The 16492-nt window shown below is 51.6% G+C and overlaps 1 protein-coding gene across 1 annotated transcript; it reads right to left on the bottom strand.

Moving 5' to 3' along the window:
- Positions 1–7274: 7274 nt before the first annotated feature.
- On the bottom strand, positions 7275–16211 carry PTGER3 (prostaglandin E receptor 3). The gene is made up of 2 exons (XM_032192813.1): positions 15369–16211; positions 7275–8024 (listed from the first exon to the last, which is right to left on the bottom strand). Exons 1-2 carry the CDS (start codon positions 16209–16211, stop codon positions 7737–7739), a joined length of 1131 nt encoding a protein of 376 aa, XP_032048704.1. The 3' UTR covers positions 7275–7736.
- Between the last annotated feature and the right edge of the window lie 281 nt (positions 16212–16492).

Here is a 16492-nt window from a genome sequence, read left to right as displayed (position 1 = left end):
CCCCCAAACTTTATCACTGCCCTTATCACATCGTCGGCCGGCACTGCTAACAGCACGGAGTGTGTCCAACCCGTGCTGAGCCTGCTGAAAACAACATTCCCTGGAGGAGCAGGGCCCGCTTTGTTATTACAGCGTGGATAACTCGTTATCACCGAAAGGCTCGAGTCAGAATTTGCCGCGGTCCCTTTTGAAGCAATCCGGCTCTCTCCTCCTCTGTTGGTTCAGGAGCTCGCGGAGCGCGGGGCTGCCTGCAGAAGGCCCCGTTCCCATTCCAGAGAAGGGAAATTGGCCGTGCCTGCTCCCAGCGCTGCTTCCTCCTCAGTTAAAAACTCAGGAGCAGCAGCATGAAAGGGATGGCAAGGGGGGAAACCTGATTATTCCGATGCTAAACCATTTGTTTCCAGAGTGTTTTGCCACAGACCATTCCTGTAAATGACCGACTCTGCCCATGGTCATTAGATGCACAGCAACAACACAGATTTAAGACAAAAATTAACAGCTTTTGGAGACAAGGAAGGACAAACGGGAGGTTGGGTGCCAGGGCCTGGTGAGCAAACACATCAGCAGAGGTTCCAGCTGTCCTGGTGCAGCCTGAGGAAGAGTCAGGCTGGGATCTGATGACGCCAGGAGATGGAGAGACACCACCAATGTCCTGTGGTCTTGTTTCAGGCCGCATTCAGTGCTGTGAGCACACAGCACACCACTGGTAATTTGAAACTGTCTGGTTTTAGCCTTGGGCCTCTGCATTTTAATGGGCTAAATGAGATGCCCTGCAGAGAGCTGGCGTTTCCTTGCCTTTGTGATATAAAAGTGTAAGAGATGCTGGTATTTCAAAGGCTCCTTATAATGCAGTGGTCAAGTTTCAATAGTTACAAATTTAGACTGACACCTGAGCTGAAAGATGCAGCTCCACATGGATACTGGGCATGGCAAGGAGCAGAGCACTGGGATGGGGCAGAGCATTGGGATGGAGCAGAGCGATGGGGACATCTTGGAGCTGGTCCAAGGCAGCCCCCGCCAGCTGTGGTGCCCGGGGTGGGCAGTGCTGCGCAGCTGCAGCATCCAAGCCTCTGCATGCGTGCCCTGCCCCAGCACCAGCCACAATCTCGGTGGTGGCACCGCTCTCCTGGGCTGCTGTGACCTCCTCAGCAGCGGCTGGCCCCGGCCTCCTGGCAGGGACCTTTCCCGGCAGGGCTGGTGGCACCAGCTTGTGGCACGGCGGCACGGGGATGGCAGCGGGCGGTGACCTGCCCCTAAATTGTCAGGGTGGGAAAAAATGATGCCCAAATGTGGGCAAAGGGTTCCCGGGCGAGTTTTCGTCTCTGCACTTTAAAGGCTGTTCACATACAGAGCCAGTGAATTGCAAACACATCAGGCAAAAATCCAGCTGACTCCAACCTGTCATATAAACTGCAGAACTGCTGGGAATTAATGCTTCACTCTATAAATTCACTCCAGAATGGGGTGTGTATTTCCTTTCATCTGCAGGGCTATGAGCTTTTATAAATGCTGAAATTATTTGTGCGTGTAGTAACCGTGGCTCCGCTCTATGCAAATACCCTGCGTGTTGAAGGGTGGACAAGGTTTGTTAAACAATGTGTTTAAAGAAAGTCATAATAACTGGGGCTTCTATCCTTTGATACGATTTATTGCCAAAACAAAGCAGCCCCAAATATAAACACATTGTCTTTAGTAAAATGCATTTGAACATATTTAACATATTTTATATTCAAAGTGGTTCTTTTATGTTCTGCAGAGGAGCAAAGCGAGGGCTGAATCCCCATGCATGCCCCGTGAGCATCAGTGTTGGTGCCCCCCGAGACAGCTCTGTGCTGGGGGCGATGCTGCTGGGGACCAGCAATGATGAGGGGCTGGGGTGAGCCCCGAGCTGTCTCTGGGCGCACGCTGGGTGTGTGCCCACGCATGCAGCGCTGTGTCCCTTCAGTGCAAACCGTGTGCTGCCTCACCTGGCCCCCACTTCATGTTCGGTGCTTCTTGGACCTTTTGAGAACGATCTGTTCCCAATGCACCTGCACAGACTTGTCTCCCAACATTTCATGTAAACAAGAAATCTATAAAATCTGACTGCTCACCAACCCGCTCCTGCCCCATGCCAAACAGCTCTGAGCCGTTTTGCACCCCAGCAGCCTGACCATCTCTAGCAGAGCCCCACAAGAAGCTCAGATACCGACAGCAATGGGAAATCGCCCCATGCCCCTTCCAACAGGAATGGAAACACTCAGACAGAGAGCCTGGAAGTGTTTGGCTTAGAGATACCCAGCGCTGGTGTTTGCGGTGGTTTGGAAGCAGGTTTGAGCACCAAGCACATTTTCGGTTTTGATGCAGGTAGCGTTGGGGATGGGCAAATTTTGGGCATGCAGGAGCCGGGCATGCTGCATGGGCAGAGTACAGCACCTGCTGCCTGCTGGTTGTGAGCTGCCACCTTTTTCTGGTAAAATGCTTTTATTGCTTTGGCATCATTTAAAACGCCTCACTGAATCCACAGCCACGCACACAAAGCAGGCAGAGCTCCCGTGTTACAGATAGCTGCTCATCTCTAAGGCCACTTTGTTGCATGCCTCTGGCAACCCATTTTCTCACCTTCGTTTGAAAATGTTTATCTTTTGTCTTTGCTGTTGCGTTTATAATTTGTCAAAAGGCAACAAGCCTCTCTCAGGAGCTGCTGCGACTCCGGGCAGCCGACCCCATGGACCCTCAGCCTTCCTGCCACTGCTCCAGACAGAAGAGGTTACCTCTTGTGGCTCCAGCAATGGCACTTCATGGCCTTTTCTGCCCCCTTGCACGTGCATTTTAGAAAGTGGTTTTGTTTTTCTTAACTGAGATCAAATGACCCGATGGAAGGAAGATTAGGCTGAGCTGTGCTGCAGGGGCACAGGGCAGGGGCAGGCGGGTGCCCTGTCACAGGCAGCACCACGGCCCTACAGCACCCGAGCTGCTGCTCTGCACTGGGAAACCCCAGGGAGGAATCCATAAATGAGAAAAAAAAAAAAAGTTAAAGGGAGTGGTGGTCAGCAGGCTGTGCAGGGCTGGCTGCCGGCTGTCATTGCCTTCACTTGTCGTGAGACTGTCACCAGCATGCTTTCAAGTGTTTATTCAAAGTTCTTTAATCTTATCTTATCTAAAAACATTTCTCATTCAAGTGAACAGAAGAAATATAATCTGGGCTTTCAGAGAATCAGAGAATGGTTCGGGCTGGAAGGGACCTCAAAGCCCCCCCCCTGCCCCCAGCCTGGCCCTGGGCACCCCCAGGGACGGGGCATCCGCAGCTCCCCTGGGCTGTCTGTGCCAGGGCCTCACTGCCCTCAGGGTGAAGGATTTCTTCCTCACATCTAATCTAAATCTCCCCTCTTTTAGTTTACAGCCATTTCCCGTTGTCCTATCCCCACACACCCCAACAGAGCCCCTTCCCATCTCTCCTGCAGCCCCCGTTAGGTGCTGGAGGCCGCTCGGAGCTCTCCCCGGAGCCTTCACCTCTCCGGCTCGCTCAGCTGGCTCCACAGCAGCAGTGTCCCTGCCCTGCGGTCCCCTCTTGTTCCTCTTGTCTTCTGAAGTCTGTTTGAATCAGAAAACCCAGCGATCTGCAGGGGTCTCCTGTGAGGTTTCACCCCCCACGGGGTGTGCTGGAGGCTGCCACCTCCCCGCCACGTTCTCACTCGGGGCAGCGGTGCAGGCTCTGCGCTGATCCTTATCCCACTTCCTCCTCCTCCTGCTGTGCGCAGCCCTCGCTCGCAGTCCCTCTGCGTGCAGGGCCTGGGGCTCCGTGCAGGCATTTCCTCAGCTGGAGGCCACATTGGGTGGCCGGGGGCACGGGCCCATCGCCACGGCCTGCTGGGTGCAGGACACCGGCAGCGCTGCCGGCACCACCAGCGCCTGCAGTGACATGGCTGCCTGAGAAAATGTTGCTGTCACTAGCTGCTGGTGGAGAGGTTTTTCTCCAGCCCTTGGCTGAGCCCTGCCTAGCAGCAGCACGGTGTTTGCACCACAAATGCGTCCTGGAGAACCTGCCCTGCGTGCTGCAGAGCCCCTCTCATCGGGAGAACCTGTGAAGGGCGGCCAAGAAACCCGATCACTGAAGTAAATTATGGGGAAAACACAAGCTTTGCTTGGTCAAGGCAAGTGGCCATGCTCTGGGGTGCCAAGTCCGAGTGGAGACGTGGTACCACCATGGCAATTAGCGTAAATCTATGGAGCAGCAAGGGAACAGGCAGGATGTTGGAAATTAGGGAAAACAGCATGTAATTATTTGCTGTTTCTCTTCTGAAGGTCGTTTCATACACGGTGACATTGCACTGACTCACCAGAGGAGGGAATGGGGTTGGGGGGTTGGTTTTGCTTGTCCAAGCCATGTTCCCAGTGTTTCACCACAGCTCTTCTGCGCTCCTCTTCTGCATAAAACTGCTTTAGAGGCACTAGAGGTCTGTGCTCAAGTTACAGAATGTGATAAAAAGATAAAAATAAATCATGTAAATAATGTATTTATTTCTCTCTTACTAAGGCAAGTTCCACCTAATTCTGATTCAGTTCTGGGGCAGGAACTTTTAAGGGAAAAATACATCAGCATCGAAGTTGCCACATTCCGGGGCCCTGTGCTTCATCGCCCTGTGTTGAGGGTGAACCCTGCCCTCCCTGTAAGTCACATTTTGGCTGTGCCAAATCCTCCACCAGCAGACAGGGTGGGTTTGGGGCTTGCGCTGTAAACTGGATCCCTGAGCTGATCCAGCTTGAAAACAATTCTTTTAAATCAAAAAGCAGTGGTGCAGCCCTGCAAACCCCCGTGAGGCCGTGAAGCGGCAGCAGGGCCACCAGCAGCGCTGCTTCAAGTGGCTGCGGCTGCTGAGGGCACGTGTCCCGGCGGCAGGAACCGAGGCACGGGAGGCCGGTCATTCTGCTGGGCTTTTATTCTGACAGATACAACACACACTGATTTGGTACACAAACAGGCTAGTTTATAAGGCAAACGATGATTTCAAAGTAGGCTTCCCATTTGCTACTGCTTCCATAAAGTCTTTGACAGGAATACAACATATTAAAACCAGTATTAGAAATACTTTTGTATTGGAATTTAAATACATCACATAGGAGGCATCTTTAAAGAAAGGCAACAAAAATACACTTTCCCACTGGAAAAAAGTAAGTGGGAAATAAAAACTTTAATTTATGCTAAAGCTTTCTGATTCATTTTTGAAAGTGCGTTCCTCCAGCCATGTCACGTTACGGCAGGCATGGCTGGCAAATAGTGCTCAGACTCCTCTTCTGTAAACAAATTAAAAGCAGACATTCTTTCCCATTTTCTGATATGTAAAGTATATTCTCCTTCATATCACTGTGCACAAAGATGGAAAGAACTGACTTTTTCCAAATTCAGAAGTGTCCTACTTCACTAAGGAAAGGCACGGAGGAACAGAATTATTTTAAGTGAATGGTGAAACCATCCCTGACCTTTTTAAGAATAACAAGCCCATGGCTATTTAATCGTTACCACATATTTGATTCTTTATGTAAAAGAAAAAACAGCATTTTCCTGTTGCGTCTGTAAAGGAGCTGATAACCGAGGTATTGAGTCACTCTTCTCACAGCGCGTCTCCCCCCTGACCACTCGCTGTCCCTCGGCAAGCCGTACGCTCCGGCCGTGCTGCTATTCAGAAATGGTTTGGCCTAATTATTAAGGTCATCCCGACATACTTTACAAGGGACTGGGCTTGTTTATTAGTTTTAAACAGCTAGTGTACACAAACTGAACAACATGAATCCTTCGGACAGAAGAGGCTTTGTATATCACAAAATAATATTAAAAAAGTTTGAATCCTGCAAGACACTTTTCCCAAGAGAACCAGTGCAGTTTTTATTTCCCCACACACCCCACCGTGCTGACAAGGACGTGGGGCTGGGGCTGGCCGAGCTCCCCGCGGCCTCTGCCCGGCACAGTGAGGCTGGAGGCAGAGGTTTGCCTCCCGGAGCAGCTGGGGAGTGCTGCAGAACACAGGCGGCACCCTGCCAAGTGTCAAAGTGCCTCGCCGTGGTGGTAGGCTGGCCCTTGAGTGAAAGTCAGACTTCAGCGTTTAGGTGGCACTCAAACGCACCCCCCTGCCTCCACATTACGATTATGCAGAGAGGCTTTTGCTGTCAGATTAATTACTTCTGACTGGCACGAAGATACTCAACTGGACTACGCAGCAGCGGAACAAGGCAAGTGAGTAGTTGGTTTCTCTGTTGAGTAGTTACTTTTACAAACAAAGGAAGGGAAGCAAAAATCAATTAAAATTCAATTTCCCATGAGAATTTCCTAGCAGATGCAGGGTTATATTTGCCTTTAAGGCTCCTGAATTGGTTATTATTGGCACAAAGTATATGGTGTACCACTACACGATATATTGTATTTTATTGTTTTGCAGGTAATTTCACCTAAGAGGCCATTAAACAGGAGCCATTAGAGGCTATCATCTAGAAAAAGGGCAAAGAAACTAGGAAAAAATGCAGTCCTTGTGAAAATAAACTTCAGATGTGACACAAATGGGTTAGAACTCGGTTTTCTAATAAAACCTGAAAGTTACCTGGAGGAAAGATTTGACTGATGCACATAATTCTACCCATCTCTTCCAGTCTCCATTATCTGAAAAATTCCCAAAGCTGCCGCATCTCTCAAATTTGTCTTTTTGGAGGAAAGAAGAAAGAGATCAGTTGTTCTCAGGTAATACTTTGGCTACCGTGTAGAGCATTTTAATAATTAAGAAGTTTTGAGTGGTATCCTCATTACTTAAGAATCGTTTGATGTTCATTTGATTCCCAGACATGTGCGTTTCCAAATAAAACCACCCATATGAAAGCGGTATTTCTGGCTTTGTAAACCTTTGCCATTTATCTACAGGAAGAAGAACACTTACTGTCACTTACAGTCTGTTTATCACTCTCTCCATCTGCGCAAAGTAGTTTTATAGTGTGCTTTGCTAACGGCAAGGCTTGTTATGCCTGGGTGTTTCATAGGTTGCTATTAAAAAAAACGCAACACAAACCACAGATCTCTCACTTTACGCTGTGTCCCAGTGCTACATCCTACTCAGCAGATAAGCTAACTTTAGCATCCACGCAGAATGAGTACTTGTCAGGACAATATGTGTCATGAGACACAGGCTACATTCAGTTCTCAAAAGAGATTGATGATCTACCATCACTGGTACAATACAACCTTTTCAGCTTTAAGCCATGGAAATCTAAATAAAATCTGAGTTTTATCTTCCTTTAATTCTTCCACATTTTGCCCCTTTCTCTCTTTGTCCCTCCAGAAAAAAAGGAGGAAGAAATACTCTCTGAAACAGATTATCTTGGTATTAAAATTATTTATAGGAGTGGGTCTCTTCAGTAATTAAACTGTTGAATCTGTTCCAAATGTCCCCTGATAGGAAAATCATTTTTTTCTACCTTAATGTAAAAAAAAATCCCTCCAGACTCTATTTTAGACACACACAAAGTCATGTTCTGCAGCTCAGTTAGGAATTGCAATAACAACAGAATTTAGCAACAAACCCAATTGCTTTGTCTATACTTGAGAATTTTTGGCACGTTGGATAAATAATAATTTGGCACTGTAAGGCCACTCAGTAATGCCGTTTTCAGCTATTTATGCAGATGCGAGCGCGTTACAAACACCCTGATTCACAGTAAGACTTAAAACCACTTGTTGGTGAAAGCAGTTTCCATGCAAGTGGATCAACGTTCCTTCACGCCGCTGTCCGTCGGATTTCATCTGACAACGTGATTGATCTGTCTTTCCACTCGTTGTTAGAGCACTTGGAGACAGCGTTGGCTGCTTGACAGAACTTCTGCAGGAGGATCTTTCTTAGTAGCAGATAAACCCACGGATCCAGTATCTGGTTTAGTGAGGCCAAGCGCACGGCTGTCAAGAAGAAATTGCACTCCTTGTGCAGTTCTGAGCTTTGGGCTTCCGCAGAGAATCCCTTACAGTGTTCAAACGATGTGTGGCTGAAGATCATCTTCAGCATCGTTATCTAAAGAAAGTCAGGAGGAAAAAAACAATACAAGTTAAGAGACCAGATCTGTATCGGTACATGCAAATACCCCTGAAGATAAAATCCTGACAAGGGATTTTTTCCTTCCTCTTCGATTTCAGACCAAGGCCGTAACAAGCAAGCAAGCTCTGAGAGAGCAGCTCAGTCTGCGTGTGCACGTACAACGAGCATGACAAACTTGTTGCCTCCCAGCCACCCATCCGGCTGATCTGCAGATCCCATGCTAACGCGAGGAAGCACACGCTGCTCCCCTGCCTGACACCTAGCAGAAAGCCGTGTGCTAGATCCCAGCGGCTAGAAAGGGAAATCACTGACCTGGCAAAATTGATTCAGAGGGACTCATTTTATCATTTCCGTGTTATCAGAATTGCAAACAACAGCTGAATAACTCCTAATGAGTAGTTCAAAATTATGTTATGAATAGCAGATGTCAGGATAAAGATTTTCATATACTAAAATGTCTACATTTCTTGTAAAACCAGCATGTTTTGTTCTATGACGTAAATTTTAGACTTTAAGGTAAGCTATTCTGCTTACGAACTGACCCAAAATAAAAGAAAAGGGTTAATGAAAGCACTTTGGACTTGAGGACAAGAAAGTATTTTATGTCAACTAAAAAAAAGAAGATTTTGTTTTGAAAGCTGCAGACGGCATTCTGTGTTAACCTGACCTCTAACCCCCCGCCTGCTGCCCTCAGTCCGCTCCCTCGGCGCACCCAGCGATGCATTCAGGAATCCATTTCCCACGACATCCAGACAGGCACGACTGCGACGGTACCGGCCCGGCGAAATGTTTCACACGGGCACAAGTTTCTGTGGCCAGTGTCTCCCCCGGCTCGGGCTCGGAGCAGCCAGCTCCGGTGGCAGCCGAGCGCTGTGCGCGGGTCGGTGCCGCTGGGGCTGAGGGCGAGCAGGAGCGGCGGCGCTCTCACTGCTGCAGTCCCACAGCACGGGGCTGCCCCGGGTGCTGCGTGGTGGCAGATGGCAGGACACAGCCCCGCGGGTGCTGCAGTAGTCGCTCACTCGTTTAAGACGAGGCAGCTTTGCCTCCAAGGCCGCTGGGCTACACGGCTCACAGTCGGTGAAGGACGTAGTGACTGAAGGCTGCAGGGCAACGATTCAGTCAACCAAAATTACGAGACTTTGGGCTTCCTCATTCTCCAAATTAAGATAAAATCTTGCTTTACAACTGCCAGTAACAGGAGCCTCAGAACACAGGGACACCTGCACTCCTGCAAGGTGCCGCTGAGGGCTGGTTTGCTGTGGGTTGTGCAGGAAACCCCCAGCTGAAGGGGGGCTTGGCCCGGCAGCGCTGCCCAGCGCTGGGCTCCGGCTGCAGGAGCACGGCCTTTGAGTCACCGGGCTGCTGTTCAGCCAGGTAAAAAGGGACAGCAGCTTTCCTTCGTCTTGTTAAAGCTGGGGAGACAGTGCTGGGCGTTGTGGTGCTCTCATATACCAACATACAGCTATGGGAAATATGAATCACGTTTTGAGAGATGTCAGATATATTCATTTCCCATGGTTTAGCTGGATGGTATCTGCTATCTGAAGTTTTCCCCTTCACAATTTGTATCAGCTGCAGCAGTTTTAAAATATATTGCTTCAGAGGCGTTTAGCTTGTTCTCCTCAGATAAGCTACATCACATGTTGTATTGCAAAGTCTTCCCCAGGAGCCTCCAAACACAGGGACCAAAAGAACAGAGCAGCGTTCGGCGAGCAGCTTGCTGCCAAGCGACGTGTTGGCTGTGTGACAGGGCAATGCCTCTGCTCCTGCACCTGGCCGTGCCTCCCTGCTCCACACCAAGGCCAGCACCACGGGAGGAGAGGGCCGGCTTTTGGATGCTCCCCAGCAAGTCTGGTGCCCCGGTAGGAGCCGAGCCGTGGCAGCAGGAAGCCACCCGCCCCTCGGGACGGACGGTGCCAGGGTTTGCTGCATGCTGTGACTCTTCCTGGACAGGTCCTGGTTTTGCTCGCAAATCTTTTCTGGTTGTGAACCGAAGGCCTCAAATGCCAGGAAATCCTGCAGGCTGGAGGCAGTAGCCCCGTGGTCTCTGTGCCCACAGTGGATGTCAGACAGGCGGTGCAGCACCACGCTGTGATGTTCAATGGGTCTGTGAGGGGGGTGCCAGGCACCAGACGGGTGCCAGTCCCAAATGTGCAGGGAACTGCCCAAGCGACCGGGCTCCCGGTCACTTACTGACAGCCCCGTGCAAGCTCCTGCCCTTGGCCTCTCAAAGGAGCCAGCACAACTCATACCCACAGCGACGTGAGCCCTGTCTGGGCTTTTCCCCAGCACTGCTGTCAGAGAGCAGCACCACGGCTGGGAGCTGGCCGCGGGCAGCATTCGACCTCTTGGAGGAATCTTCTGGGTGCGGGATCAATACCCGTGTGGTGGCCTGGGAAAGCTTGGAGGAGTCCAGGAGACAGGGCCACTCCGACAGCAAGGCAGAACTGTTTTTGTTTCTTAAAATAGAAGCAGTTGAGAATTCCATCTGCTGCATTTAATTTAAATAAAATGAAAAGTAGCCACTGGTGTAGGTTTTCAAAAACACATGATACAGACCCAAAGCACAGCAGGCGGCCACGCACCAGGCCCACACAGCCCCAGCTCCACCACACGCCTGTCCCCGCGGGCCTGCAGCACCTTCAGCAGCACCCTGAGCCCAAAATCAGCTCTTCTAGCCCACCTTTGGGGAACCCTGCAGCAGCTTTGCAGACCTCGTTATCTGGTTCTTTTGTTACTGAATCCATGGAGCTACAAAAATATTAGACTAATAAAATGCATTTCTCAAGCATGCAACTGCTGTTTATTTTTGTCTTTCTTACATAATATTCCATTACTGGAATACTTGTTGGGCCATCGGTGGCTCTGCTGGAAATTCTGTTTGATATCCTTAGAGGCCGTTTATCACGGCCTGTACTGGTCTGCTAAATTAATTGGAAGGAAGACTGCAAAAAGAAGGGGCACAACATCGGGTGGAATAAAGCCCATTGAACTATATGATCCATGCCAATAAAGCGTGGGCTCAGAACGCCTGTAGTAATGCGACTGGTAATCACATTTAATTGATAAGATAACAGTCGCTGTCACTGAATGCAGTTCAATTCAGCTTCCGTTGCTGTGGCTTTTGAACTGATAGCCGATGCCCAGGCATGCTCTGTGAGGGATCTTTACAGAATTTTGAATGAAGTTTGTTGCCCCGTGACACGCTGACGCGGGGTGAGCGTGAAACGGGCAGTCTGTTACTTCAGGGATCCAGGCTGCTTGCTATCACGTTACCAAGTATTTGAAATGAACTTTCATTGTATTTAGGGAAAAAAAAAGACAGAAAGTCTTTCCCAAAGATATTTTTCCAGTTTTACAAACTAGGTCGGAAAGTTTTTTTGCCTGGAGATCACCAGGAATTCATGGCAGAGCTCTTTGTGCAGCACTTGGGCACGGACAGGCTCAGGCTCCTGCCCTGCCCCAGCTAGGAGGCATTTACCAAAATCCATGGGGCCATGGGGCTGCAGTAAAGGATGGACAATAAAGCAGTTGCTCTGCTTGCAGGTATGTATTTTTAGGCGAAGCAAGAGCTGTGAGTAGCTGGTGTGGAATGTGGGGTAAGAATCTGATGTGAACTTCCCAGTCCCAAACTGCAAAATCTTTTCATGAGATAGCTTCCAAAAATCCAAGCATGTTTTCTATGCATCGTGAAGACAGGAGGATTTATCTGTTTACACTGCTTCTCTGCTCCCATTCGTCCTAATCTGTTGCAGAAATAATTCTCTCCCACATAGCAAAGACAGCTATAGAAGGAATACAGGATTCTCCTGATGGAATACAAATAATGGCTGTGGTGAGCGAACTGTGCAGAAGCCCAGATGGAGAGACAATACCTGTAGTCATGTACCAACTTATTTTAAAGTCGAGATTGGACTCACTTCTACTGCCTCTCTGGAAGCTAAGGCAGAACGAAAGACCTCAGCCCGAGCAAGCCAAATGTCACTGCAGCTCCATGCTCCTTGTGGAGCCCTGAAGGAGGATTGCCACTGCTTGGAACCGATGGGGATTTCTCCTGTACAGCAGGGACACTGCCTGCCGCAGGCAAAGCTGGGACAAGCCCACACATCTGCCAGTCCCACAGGACTGCGGGGGGACCCCAAGCAAATCCCCTCTCTGTTTCTGTGAAACCCATGCTAGTGAAATCACTGCAATCCTCCTCCAGAACTGATGGAGAAGGCTGAGGATTTCAGTATGGAAAACCTGTTTGCAGAAGGGCAGTAACGTGGGGAAGCATGACAGATCCCGGGGAAGTCCAACAGGCTTCCAACAGGCACGTGCTCTACGTTTTACTGCTCGGTTGTGCCCTTAGCTAAGACAAATATCGTCTGGCAAAATCCAGCCTTTTGTCAGATGCATGGTGTTCCCTGCTGCATGCAAAGCACAGCAACCAGCAGGTCGGGACACCTGCACCAGGCGCCTGTTTTGGCGTCAGAGGGGAGCGGAGCACCGCCAGGAACTGCTGGCTCGTGAAAGTCGAGGTGTGTGCAGCAGTGATACCACTGCCCTCTCTCCTGAAGTAAAGGTGCTTTCCATAGCGGTTTTGTGCATTTAAAAATACTACCAAATACTACGTTTATAATAAAAACACCTGTAAAGGAGGCTATCATTGCTTTCTGTCTGATGGGAGGGCTTAGGGGAACATGTATGTTGAAAGGAAAAGCAGCAAAAGAGCCGAGCAGTTCAGCTTTAAATAGCCGTGAAAGCACTGGGAGTGAGCAATTTTGTAAAGCCCTGGGAGGGAATAGTTTTGTAACCTGGAGCTGCTAAAAGCATTATTATGAGAATTACAGCCTGTGCTGCAGCTGTGCTTCTGTGCAAACAACGAAGGGCTTTATCCAGGCTACCTCAAACTCGTTTCAGTCTGCTGTTGGCTTATTCCAGTGGGTACGTTCAGCAGCTGAACACCGAAATAAACAGAAGGTTGGTGCAGACTGGAAGCCACTCACAATAAAGCAATACCTCATGTAAGTGGAGCATTTTTCGGGTTCTCCATGCTGAACTCAGGTAAAGTCTTGACTGCACAATAAGAGATCTCATGCCTGCGTTATGAACACAGTTCCTCTCTTCTACCAAACATCCCATAAATCTCAGGGAGGGACGCCTCATTAAGCTGTTCAGCGCACGGCCGCTATCATCGGAACTTTTGCTTTTCTGTTAAATCCTATTTGATATTCTCATTTTCATCAACAGATCAGGTCTGTGTGAAGGGGCTTTGTTTCTATTAGGCAAACAGTTGTCAGCATCCATTAGTTCTCAGTCATAGACCTCAGACTCTTTTTCAATGTAGTCTCCTCTGCAAACCTCTAGGTTCCTGTTTAAATGAGGTTTCTTACAACTGCTAAATGATGCAGCTATAGTTAAATGAGTTCTATCATTTGGCTTTCACTGAAAATGCACTTGCCTTGCTCCAAGCTCACTTTTCCAAAAACCTGGCCTCTTGTTCCTGATTTGTCCTTTGCAGTTGTATAGAAAAAATGGAAGTACAAAACTTCTGGTGTAGCTGTGATGCTTGATTCTGACACTACAACACCTGGCAGGCTGACCACACGGAGCAGCCCTGCAGGACCCTACAGCCCCAGCGATCGCTTCGCAGCCTTGCTGCTGTGCTGGGAAGCGAGCTGTTTGCAGATTCACCCCGGCCGGGCAGCACCAGCCGCAGCAGCAGCACCGGGGCTGCCCGGCAGCGTCCTCCCCGCAGCCCCGCTCTCTCCCGGAGCACTGGGCTGCTCGCCAGGGCCGGCGGCGCCGACCTCCCAGCACTGTCTGCGGCCCCAAGAGCCTCTGAGCCACGGAGTGCTTACAGCAGCTCTGCCCTCTGCTTGATCCTCGCGCCGCGGGGGCCTCCTTTCCACTTCCCGCAGGTCCTTTCAGCTGCACTGGCTTGACCTCTGGCTTTTAAGTCTGCAAAAATACCACTGGCAGCAAACCACCCAAGGGAATCCCTGCCTCCTCATTGATTTTCCAGAGTGTTCAGGTTCTGAAGGAAGAGATGTCTCTCATCCCCTTTTTGCTCTACGCTACGAGGCTGGCTAAACCCCCCCGTGTGATAGCTTTGGTGGAAGGTGGCAAAGCACAGGGCAGAACCTGCTTCCAGACGGGGATTATGCAAAACCTAGGACTGAGAGGCAAATGCATTTCCTGCATTTAATAACGGCCTTCTCATGTTCTCATCCTTTTAATTACTGAGGACAAGCACGTGGCAGTTAACTTCCAGAGAAAAAGAAATCCCAGCATTTTCCCTTGGGACTTGGCTGTACCCATCGGTGGGACAGCCCGACACTCCTCATGGAGATGTGCCGCGGTCTGGACAGGGCCATCTGAGTTCTCTGTGCACAGTGGGAGAAAAATCCTTCCAAGGCCACACAGTACCTGCCATGTAACTGAGGAATTATTACAGCAAGCTTCAGCCCTTTCCTGCTTAAGGATTCCAAGCACAAACTCTCCAAAAGCCACACTGTCCTCTGGCAGCAGGACACACTGCCCATTTCATAGAGAGTACCGGACTCCCAGATGTGCCCTCAGCCCGTACAGTAGGAGCAGAGGTGGGTTCAGCCTCTTCCACTCCTAAACCACGAGGAAGGATTCATCCCAGCTTGACAGAAAGGGCCGCAAGTGAGGAAGAATGAAATAATGGAAAGAAATTCAGGGGTCCTTTAAAAAAAAGGAAAATAGAAACAAGAAAGCCAGAAGCGCTGCCTTAAATAAGATAGAGTGAGCAACCTGCTGAAAACTAGCGGGCACTTACAAAGTCACACACCGTACCTGTCCTCATAAAACACGGAGATAAGTTTTGGTGCAAAGCAGGAGTGAACAAAAACTATGAAATAACTCCTTCCCATCAGCACAGGGCTCCATCACAAAGGGGCTGGGTGAACTTGCTGGCAGGTTCACCTCAACAAGGAGCAGGGAGGTTCTGGTCCCCTTGCTCCGGCACCTTCAGATCCCGATTAGTGCCACCCACTGGGTAAACCTCCCCGTCCGGCTGCAGAGGGCAGGGGTGCAGACCTCAGCGCCCTCCTCCCAGACCCACCGACTCCTCACGTCCTGCCCTCTTCCTCTTCACACGGCCTTTCTTGTCCTCATCACCCCTCCTTTCTACAGCATTTCTTTGGTGTTATTTTTCCCGATGTGCTGCACTGCGCCCACCTCCTGGACCGCTCCCTGCCTCCGTCCCCATCCCGGCTGTTGCCCCCTTTCCCTTCCCCTTGGGTGCCCACGAGGAACCTGGGCACAGGGCTGGGTTAGGCGGCGGTGGCAGTGGCCGAGGCGGTGACCTACCAGCAGCGGTGCCCAGCACGCCGAGAGCACGCACATGATCCCCAGCAGCTGGATCAGCGTTTCGGTGGCGATCCGCCCCCACTGCTTGCTGGAGCGCGGCGCCGCCGCTTTGGTCCGGCAGCGAGACACCAGGGCCTCGATGGTGGCCAGGTTGCACGCCACCGTCACCAGCAGCGAGAAGAGCCCCAGGCCGGCGAAGGTGGAGGCGAAGAAGCTCCCGGAGAGCTCGCTGTCCCCCGTGCTGATGAAGCACCAGGTGCCGGGCCACTGCAGCGTGTAGCGGCCCAGGCCGGCGATGGGCAGGAGGGCGAAGGAGAGCACGGCCAGCCAGATGCCGAGCAGCGCCGTCTTGGTCATCCTCGTCTTCATGTGGCTGGCGTACCAGTGCGGCGCGCGGATGGCCAGCGTGCGCTCCACCGCCATGGCGCTGGCGATGAAGAGCGGGCAGAGGCCGAAGACCGTCATGCTGAAGCCGAAGAAGGCGCAGAGGTGGCCCGAGGGGTCGACGGCCACCCAGACGCGGTCGGACAGGTAGACGGCGATGACGATGGGGCTGGTCAGCAGCTGCCCCGCCAGGTCTGTGAGCGCCAGGGAGCCGATGCAGAGCAGGAAGGAGCGCCTGCGGCGGTTCTCCTTGGCGCGGTAGCTGCGGGACACCAGCAGCATGGCCAGGGCGTTGCCCACGATGCCCGTGATCATCATGGTGAGCGGGAACGCCACCGACACGGCTCCGCAGCCCTCCGCCGCCGCCGCCGCCGCCCGCCCGGTGCCGTTGCCCCGCGGCCGCATGGCGCCGGGCTCGCTGCCGTTGGGGCCGCCCTGGCACAGCGGCCGGCGGCTCATGGCGATGGCGATGGCGGCGGCGAGCCCCGGCCCCGCTGCGGGTCCCGCTCCCGCTCCCAGCCCCGTCCCCGCTCCCGTCCCATGGCGGCAGTGGCGGCCCCGCGGCGGGCGGCGGCCGTTAAAGGCGGGGGCGGGGGCGGCGCCGCCCGCCCTGAGGGAGGGGAGCGGCGGGCGCGGGGCTCGCCTCAGGGGGCGCCGCCTCGTGCCCGACCCCCGCCCGGCCCCGGGCCCGCTGCGTCCCGTGGGGCTGCGGCTCCACCGCGCGGAGCCGGGCCCGCAGC

This window comes from Aythya fuligula, chromosome 8, assembly GCF_009819795.1.
Source record: "Aythya fuligula isolate bAytFul2 chromosome 8, bAytFul2.pri, whole genome shotgun sequence".
Taxonomy (NCBI): domain Eukaryota; kingdom Metazoa; phylum Chordata; class Aves; order Anseriformes; family Anatidae; genus Aythya; species Aythya fuligula.
The sequence above is the reverse complement of the archived record's forward strand: the minus strand, read 5'-3'. Positions and strand labels throughout refer to the sequence as shown.

Bases quoted from the DNA above. Each gene is read 5' to 3' on its own strand.
- PTGER3 (XM_032192813.1), bottom strand. From the start codon at position 16,211: ATGAGCCGCCGGCCGCTGTGCCAGGGCGGCCCCAACGGCAGCGAGCCC. The intron at 8,025-15,368 runs GTAGGTCACCGC...GACTTTCTTTAG, and splicing joins CGTGCTGGGCACCGCTGCTG to ATAACGATGCTGAAGATGAT.